Consider the following 8,293-nt stretch of genomic DNA (forward strand, 5'->3'; position numbering starts at 1 on the left):
AAGCTGGGTGGGAATTCCCTGTGGGGGCGAAGAATTTGATCTATTTAGCCTTTTAAATAAGGAGTTGGCGTTTTCACAGAACTGTCTGGGAGCTGCAGCGCCTGCTCTGAGTGATGGGGTGGGGCCCACACCAGCCCTTCCCAGGTCCTCTGACCCTGGGAGCCCAGCCCTCAGCGTGGACAGAAACCGAGGCAGCCAACCTCGCGGCTCAGGGACAGTGTCGGGCTGGGGGCCCGGGGTGCCCAGCGCAGCACACCAATCCCCTAGGAGGCAGGTGTAGGGCCTTGGAAATGGGCCCTGAGCCCCACAGGGTCTGGTGGGGGCTGAGCCTCGGTCCCGAAACCTCACAGTAGTGCCCGTCCCCTAGCATCACCTTCTGTGGCATCTGCTGTCAGAAGTATGTGAAGGCCAATATCTCAGAGCAGTCGGCCACCACCGTGCGGTACACCATGAAAATGCTGGCCAGCGGGGCCGAGACCATCATCTTCATGTTCTTGGGCATCTCGGCCGTGGACCCCCTCATCTGGAAGTGGAACACGGCCTTCATTCTCCTGACACTGGTCTTCATCTCCGTGTACCGGGCCATCGGTGAGGGTGTGAGGGGCATGGGGGGGACTATGAAGGGAAAGACGGGGGTCCAGGGAGATAGGGACCATTGGGGATGGGAGGGGGATGAAGGATGAGAGGAGGATGGCGGATGGGGGATGATGGGGGATTATGGGGGATGATGGGAGATGATGGGGATGGGGGTGGGGGGATAGGGGACGGGAAGTGATGGAGGATGATGGGGGATGGGGGATGATGGGGGATGGGGTGACGGCAGGGATTGGCTGTGAGGAGTCTGTGGGAGGTAGGGTCATACTTTGACCCCAGCTGCCTAGACCAGTGAACAGCAGGTTCAGGAGCTCTGGGGTTCCTCAGACTGGCCTGGCCATCAGTAATCCTCAGTGAAGGAACAAGCCTTCTCACAGCCTTATTGCCTTGTGAATGAGAACAACCTGGAGGTCAAAGTGGAATGTTCTGAAACCCAGGGGAACCCACATGGCTTCTCACTGACTCCCTCTGAAGGTGGTCACTCAGGGACAGGGTCAGTCACTGAGAAAGTGGACCATGGCACGTGAGAGGCAGGAGCCCCTGCTGCCGCCACTCCACCGTGGTCACCTGTCCTTGGTGTGCGGTGCTTCCAGGGCTGTGACCCGGGGCCAGGGGCTCGAGAGGCTGTCTGGGTGATCACTACCCATTCTGCCCGAAGTCGCTGGACTAAGGGCTCCAGGGAGCAGATGCTACACACGTGGGTGGCATCCAGTCCTGGAGCTGGCCGGGGCACTGAGACCGAAGGCCCAGGTGTTTACACCCGGGGTCACAGTGAGACCTGAGTATTTCCTGAGCTGCTGGGTGCAGAGCTGTACAGTGTGCACAGGTTGGCCGGCGGCCCAGAGAGGGCACAGGCCTGATTCCAAAGTGGACAAAGGGATGTGGGGTGACTTTCCCCATCCCAAGTGCGGGAGGCAGCAGTGAGGAGGGAGTTTCCAGTATGACCCCTCCTGTGCTGTGGCCGCAGAGGGGATGCTGGAGGGGATGGAGAGGCCACGTCCCAACCCTCTCGGAAGCACTGAGCGCGTGCTGGGCCCCCAGGTGTCGTACTGCAGACCTGGATTCTGAACCGGTACCGGATGGTGCAGCTGGAGATCATAGACCAGGTGGTCATGTCATACGGCGGCCTTCGCGGGGCTGTGGCTTACGCCCTGGTGGTCCTTCTGGATGAGAACAAGGTCAAGGAGAAGAACCTGTTCGTCAGCACCACCCTTATCGTCATCTTTTTCACCGTCATCTTCCAGGTACCTGGCGCCTGCCCGGCTCACCCCGCCCGCCGGACCCACCCACCAGGCTCCAGGCCTCGTTGGGTTTGGTAATTTTAGTAACTAGGAGCCTTTTGTAGGTTTTCATGTGGCCCCACAGGGGACGCAGCATGATTTGGCCTAAAAATGTCCTTTCTTGGCCGTTGCTGGTTAACGAAGCCCCAGTTAATGTCTCATTGACCAGACACAGCCGGGAAGGGCCCCACTTCTCCTTGCTTCTGGCTAATCTAAGGAGGGCATCGAGTGACCCTCAGGGGCAGGGCCTCCTTCCTGCTGGGAAGTGGGCATAGACCACCCAAGTCATGGCCAAGGGGTGGCCCCTTCCTCCCCCTGTGGGTGAGGGTAGGTTCTGGCTGGGTGGGCCACAGTGGGGTGTGGGGGGAGCCAGAGCCCAGCCATCAGGGTCAGGGTACCCTGTTTCAGGGCCTGACCATCAAGCCCCTGGTGCAGTGGCTGAAGGTGAAGAGGAGTGAGCAGCGAGAGCCCAAACTCAATGAGAAGCTGCATGGCCGGGTAGGGGAAGGGGAGGGGGAGGGTGGGGGAGGGGTCGGAGGGAAGGGGAGGGGATGGGATGGTGGGGGAGGAAGGAGGGGAAGGGAGAGAAGGGCCATCCAAGTGACCCTGACCCACTTGTCTTTCCTCCAAAAGGCCTTCGACCACATCCTCTCGGCCATTGAGGACATATCAGGGCAAATTGGACACAACTACCTCAGAGATAAGTAAGTGGCTGGAGTGACGCCTGACTGGACTGGAGCAGGGACATTCAGAGGACATTTGTCTCAGCTGCTGGTACCCCTCCTCCTTTCAGCAAGGACTGTAGGGCCCACAGGCTACAGAGAGACTCTCCCACACCATAACCATATGCCACAGAGCCCTAGGGACCAAAGAAAAGCCACCTTCAAAGGAGCCAGAAGCTGCTTGCCAACTTGTCTGGGCCCCCTCTCCTCCCTCTCCTGCCCCTCCTCTCTGGAGCCCCCATTCTCCCCCAGAGCACCCCCTCCCCCTAGAATCTTTCCCCTTCTCCTGGACCCCTCTTCTTCTCCTGGGACCCCACTTCCCCCTTTAAATCCCCTCCTCCTGGAATCCTCCTCCTCACCCTGGGCACCCCTGTCCCCCCCGTGTCCACTGGGCCTCTTCAGGTCTGGCCCAGCCACCTCCTCTTCTGACCTGAAAAACCCCAATATTCTATTTGTGTTGGATTTAAAGCCTCCTTCCAGGCAGGCTGGTTCTCTAAGTGTGAGTGCCCGGGGGTTTCCCCGTGGCCAGCTCCTCGTGCAGATAAAACGTGCTACAGCTGAGCCCCAGGGCCCTGTCCCTGCTGGCCCGTCCTGGCATCAGCCCATCTTTCTGGAGGACTAGGCAGTCACGTGAAGACTGTCGACATCGTCATATTGGAGGAGAAGGCATGATCCACACTTTACACACAGGCTAGTGACAACCACCCTCAGACAGGAAGGCAGCAACAAGGACCAGAACCGTGAGCTGGGTGTCAGATGGCGACATGGAGGAATATTTATTTTAAAGCCTGACTGTGTGGTTGTTACAGCAAGTGAAAATCAGGAGTAGGGGCGCCTTCTGTGTCCTGCCCCAGCTGCCAGACACTGTCCATCATGAGTTTGGATGGCGGGAGAGGGACCCCTGCTCCCTCCAAATGCTGCCGGGGCCCCTCTGCCCATGGCCCACCGAGTGCTGACAACTATTGTTTTGACCCCCCAGGTGGTCCAATTTTGATCGGAAATTCCTCAGCAAAATCCTCATGAGAAGGTCAGCTCAAAAGTCCCGGGATCGGATTCTGAATGTTTTCCACGAGCTCAACTTGAAGGATGCCATCAGCTACGTGGCCGAGGTACCAGACTTCAGAGGTAGCTGACAAGACTGACATGGATGTGGACAGTCTCTGGGATCTGGGCAGTGGGCCAGGGAGGGCCGAGGCCATGGGGTGGTGGTGGTGGTGTGGGTAGGGGAGGGGTAAGGTGGGGAGGGGTGGGAGGGGAGGGGAGAGGGAGGGGAGGGGAGGAGATGGTGGGGGCTGTTGGGATGACTCGGCCCCCAAGTTCAGCTGAGCTCCTGGGTCCTCAGGCACCCTGAGAATGGGTCCTGTCACAGCTCCCACTCTGGTGATGGTGGGTCTGAGATCACAGCCCCCAAAATACACAAGCTCCAGGCTCCAGCAGGGGCGAGGCCATGGGACGGTAGCTGCTGGAAGGATGGTTGCCTGCAATTCTGACCTTTCTGAGAAAGTTCAGTGTAGGAATCCCAGCCTCTGTGACTCGGGTGCCTTCGGGGCCTCAGAGACTGAATGGGGTTGGGTAAGGTGGGGGATGTTCTCGTGGTGTTGTCCCCCTCTGTGGGCTGCAACCTCTCTCCTGGGCCCCCTCATCGGCCCCCAGCCCCCAAGCAGTGACATAGGCTCCTAGCAGGGTGGCAGCCTCCCCTCCACCCACTGCCCACCACATTGGTGCCTATGGGCTCCACACTGCTCAGACCGGGTGTCTGGACACGGTGGGGGACAGGGGTGCCCAGGGGGAGGAGGAGGATTCCAGGAGGAGGGGATTTAAAGGGGGAAGTGGGGTCCCAGGAGAAGAAGAGGGGTCCAGGAGAAGGGGAAAGATTCTAGGGGGAGGGGGTGCTCCAGGGAGGAGGGGGTGCTCCTGGGGAGAATAGGGGCTCCAGGGGGGAGGGGTGGCTCTGGGGGAGAATGGGGGCTCCAGGGAGGAGAGGTGTGTCCACTTTGGCTGTGCTGGTCAGCTGCAGTCTCTAGCAGAGCTGCCCACAGCATCAGCTCTTCCCTTAGCAGGTGGCCCCCACCGGGCTGCCCTTCCCAGCTCCGCCCCTTCCCAAAGGGTCATCCCCTCTCTCCCCTAGCGGCCCCCCTGCAGATAGCCCCACATCCCACCCATAGCTCCGCATTGTGACTTGGTTCCCGTGAGGCTCTGCTCAGTCTGTAATTGAACAAACTCTTCTGATTCAATTCCAGACCAGTGGCCTCAGGGTTCTCTTCTGGGGGAAACATGGCAATTGGTTTGGAGCCTCTAGTGGGGACAGGGCCACCTTCCCAATCCTGTGGGGATTCGTAGTGTCCCCCCGATGCTCCTCAAGGTGTCAGTGAGGTGCCGTGTCCTTCACACAACTGTCCGTGAGCCATCCGGCTCCTGTACGGCCTCCTCTGTGGTCCTAGGGTCTTGGCTGGAAGGTGCACAGGGTCGTCGAGCAGCACCCCGTGGCTGGGGCGTCCCTGGCTCCACCCCAGCTCCCTGCAGCTGAGTGCCTCTTGTGCCCGTGTGGCTGATGTGCCTGCCTCCTCCTCACAGGGAGAGCGCCGCGGGTCCCTGGCCTTCATCCGCTCCCCCAGCACTGACAACATGGTCAACGTGGACTTCAGCACCCCGCGCCCCTCAACTGTGGAGGCCTCTGTCTCCTACCTCCTGTACGTGTCCTGGGCTGCTGCAGGCGGGGCCCCCTGACTCAGCTGCAGGCACCAGCCAGTGGGCATCTTGGGGCTCCCAGCATAGAGTGGAGGGGGTGTGGAAACCAGGCCCTGGGCCCCTGCTCCAGTCACATGTAGTATGTCAGCTCACTGGTGTTTGCACTGATGGAGGGAGGCAGGCTCGGGCAGCAGATTGGCGCTGCAGACCTCATCTGAGTTTACCACCCCCAAAGACAGACCTGTGTGCTGGTCCTGCATTTCAGGCCTCCTGCCTCTGTGGGGTGGGCCGGGCTGCTTGGCTGGGGCTTCTGGCCAGCGGAGGGCTGTTCTGGGCTTCGCCAGTCAGTGTCCAGGTGCTAGGGAGAAGCAATGGGCACCCAGGTGGGGCTCACAGCTGGGGCTTTGGAAGGGCCGGCGCACTGCGGAAGTCAACCCTAAATAGAGGCCGGGAGGGCCTCGTGGGGGTCAGCCCCCCTGGAGCCTGAGGCAGAAGCCTCCCAGGTGCCCCGGGGTGGGGGCTGGGCAGGAGGGTGGGGCGGCGGCACCAGCTCACTGAGGCCCCGCGCAGGAGGGAGAACGTCAGCGCTGTGCGCCTGGACATGCAGTCCCTGGAGCAGAGGCGGCAGAGCGTCCGCGACACCGAGGACATGGTCACTCATCACACGCTGCAGCAGTACCTGTACAAGCCCCGGCAGCAGGTGGGCGCGCCTGGAGCCCCTCCCACCAGAGCCTGGGGCGGGGCTTCCCTGGACCCCGGCCCCCCCTGCCGCCGCCCCCGCCCTGGGACAAAGTGGGTCTCCTTTAGCGCAGAAACGCTGGGGCGGAGACGGGGGTGGAGGGCGCGGCGGGGCTCGGTTCCCAGGCTCGCGCGTCCGGGGTCAGCCTCGCTGTGAGATTCGGTGCGGGCAGCACGAGCTGTGATCGTGCTGTTCCCCCCGCCCCCGCCAGTACAAGCATCTCTACAGCCGACACGAGTTAACTGCGGACGAGGACGAGAAGCAGGACAAGGAGATCTTCCACAGGACCATGCGGAAACGCTTGGAGTCCTTCAAGTCGGCCAAGCTGGGGGTGAACCCGCACAAGAAGGCCGCGAAGCTGTACAAGAGGGAGCGCGCTCAGAAGCGGGTGAGGGAGGGCGGGCGGGCTGCGCTCGGGGCGAGCCCCACCGGGGGCGGGGCTCTCCCATGGGGTCGGACGGGCGGGGCCACGCCACCTGTGGCTTTAAGTGGTCTTCCGTTTCTCAGAGAAACAGCAGCATTCCCAACGGGAAACTGCCGATGGTGAGCCCCCTGCAGGATTTCACCATTAAGGAAAAAGGTACGGCGGCCGCGGGAGAAACGCGAAGGTGGGCAGGTGGGTGCAGAGGGTTGTCCTTCCGGGGAGACCCTACCCCTCCGCACTCAGGACTCGCCTGTGCAGGCTGCCGCCACTCTGGACGGCAGCGCCCTCGAGCTGGGCTCTGTGCCCCCTTCCCCCGTGGCCATGTGGTCCCAGCCCCTCTTCTGCAGCCGGCCCCTGCTCAAAAAGGCCAAGTGTAGCCAGGGAAGGGGAGAAAGGGGAGCCCCTGGTGTGGTTTTCTTTGCCCAGCCCTGTCCTGGTGTGGTCATCCAGGCATTGCTGTCCGCCGAATTGCCCAGGGGCTGCTGGGTCGGGTTGGCAGTGATGACAACCCTCAGGGGCCCTGCCAGGCCATCCAGGGTGTTGGTCAAGGGCACTGGAATAGGACACCAGCACCGCCACTCTGTTCCCCTCATGCTGGCCCTCCCCTGCCACCAGATTTGGAACTTTCGGACCCTGAGGAACCCCCCAACTATGATGCCGAGGAGATGAGTGGGGGGATCGAGTTTCTGGCAAACATCACGCAAGACACAGCGACAGACTCCCCTTCAGGTGAGAGTGGGATGGCCTGCTGCCCCAGAAACCATCATTGGAGGGAGGACCAAGCGGTGGAGCATTGGGTCCAGGTGGCTGCACAGCTGTGGGTGGCCAGCCGAGGTCTTTGCTCTGAAAGCAGGGAGAGTGGGTGGAGGGCCAGCAACCCCAAGGCATGTGACCCTGACCTTCCAGGTGACCTTCCAGGTGGTGGCCGCAGCACAAGCTGACGTCTGGTCCCTGGGGCAGCTCCCTCCCTCTTTGCCCTTCTGAGTTCTCCTGGAAAGCTGATGAGCTGCTGCCCTTTCTCCTAGGAATTGACAACCCCGTGTTTTGCCCGGACGAGGACCCGAGCATTCTTTCCAGGGTACCACCCTGGCTGTCCCCCGGGGAGACGGTGGTGCCCTCCCAGAGGGCCCGTGTGCAGATTCCCCATTCTCCCGGCAACTTCCACCGCCTGGCACCCTTCCGCGTCAGCGGCAAGTCTGTGGACTCCTTCCTGCTGGCCGACGGCTCCGAGGAGCAGTCCTACGCGGCCCTGCCGGAGTCCACACACATGTAACTGGCTCCCACCCCTCTGCCGCCTAACACCTGCTCTCTCTTCAGCTCCTCTCCCCAGCGCCTGTCTCTCTCTCACGCCCTGGACCTGAGCTTCTGCAGACTCTCCAGCAGCTGTCCTGCATCCTCCTAAGCCTGTTCTCACAAGCTTCTTGTTCCAGCCTCACGTTTCTTAAAAGACCCATCTAAGTTCCTGCCTCTCCAACCTAGATGGGAGTGGGGGTGGGGGGTGGGGTGGGGGGCAAGGGGGCGGGTCAGAGCTGTCTGAGGATCTGACTGTTTCAGGTTGTCGGTTAGGAGAATGTGAGCTCAAGGGGACGGGGCACAGGCTGGGCGGGGGACTACGTGGGAAGGGGAACATCTGACTTTCTCCCTAAAGGCCCGGGGCCCTGGGAAGGCCACGTGACACAAATGAGTCCAGGAGAGACCTCACAGAGAGGAGTGCAGGGAGAGGGTGCGGGGAGGGGTCCCCGAGGGCCGGCCCGCGGCAGCTCAGTCTGGCTTAGGCAGGTTCCAGAGAGCCTGCCCTCCGCCCAGCGCAGGGCGCCCTCTGCGCACTAGCCGGGGACACGAGGTC

General features: G+C 61.7%; 1 protein-coding gene across 1 annotated transcript in view; it reads left to right on the forward strand.

The window, feature by feature from the left end:
* SLC9A3 (solute carrier family 9 member A3) overlaps positions 1-7,906 on the forward strand; it is a 37,829-nt gene extending 29,923 nt beyond the window's left edge. The window contains exons 6-16 of the mRNA XM_072958912.1: positions 368-588; positions 1,636-1,838; positions 2,283-2,372; positions 2,508-2,578; positions 3,576-3,705; positions 5,171-5,286; positions 5,855-5,984; positions 6,235-6,411; positions 6,531-6,603; positions 7,063-7,176; positions 7,473-7,906. Of these exons, the coding sequence (XP_072815013.1) occupies positions 368-588; positions 1,636-1,838; positions 2,283-2,372; positions 2,508-2,578; positions 3,576-3,705; positions 5,171-5,286; positions 5,855-5,984; positions 6,235-6,411; positions 6,531-6,603; positions 7,063-7,176; positions 7,473-7,720 (1,573 nt within the window). The 3' untranslated portion in view covers positions 7,721-7,906. The remainder of the gene's footprint in view (positions 1-367; positions 589-1,635; positions 1,839-2,282; positions 2,373-2,507; positions 2,579-3,575; positions 3,706-5,170; positions 5,287-5,854; positions 5,985-6,234; positions 6,412-6,530; positions 6,604-7,062; positions 7,177-7,472) is intronic.
* The last annotated feature ends 387 nt before the right edge of the window (positions 7,907-8,293 follow it).

Source organism: Vicugna pacos, chromosome 3 (assembly GCF_048564905.1).
Source record: "Vicugna pacos chromosome 3, VicPac4, whole genome shotgun sequence".
In the NCBI taxonomy this organism is placed as follows: Eukaryota; Metazoa; Chordata; class Mammalia; order Artiodactyla; family Camelidae; genus Vicugna; species Vicugna pacos.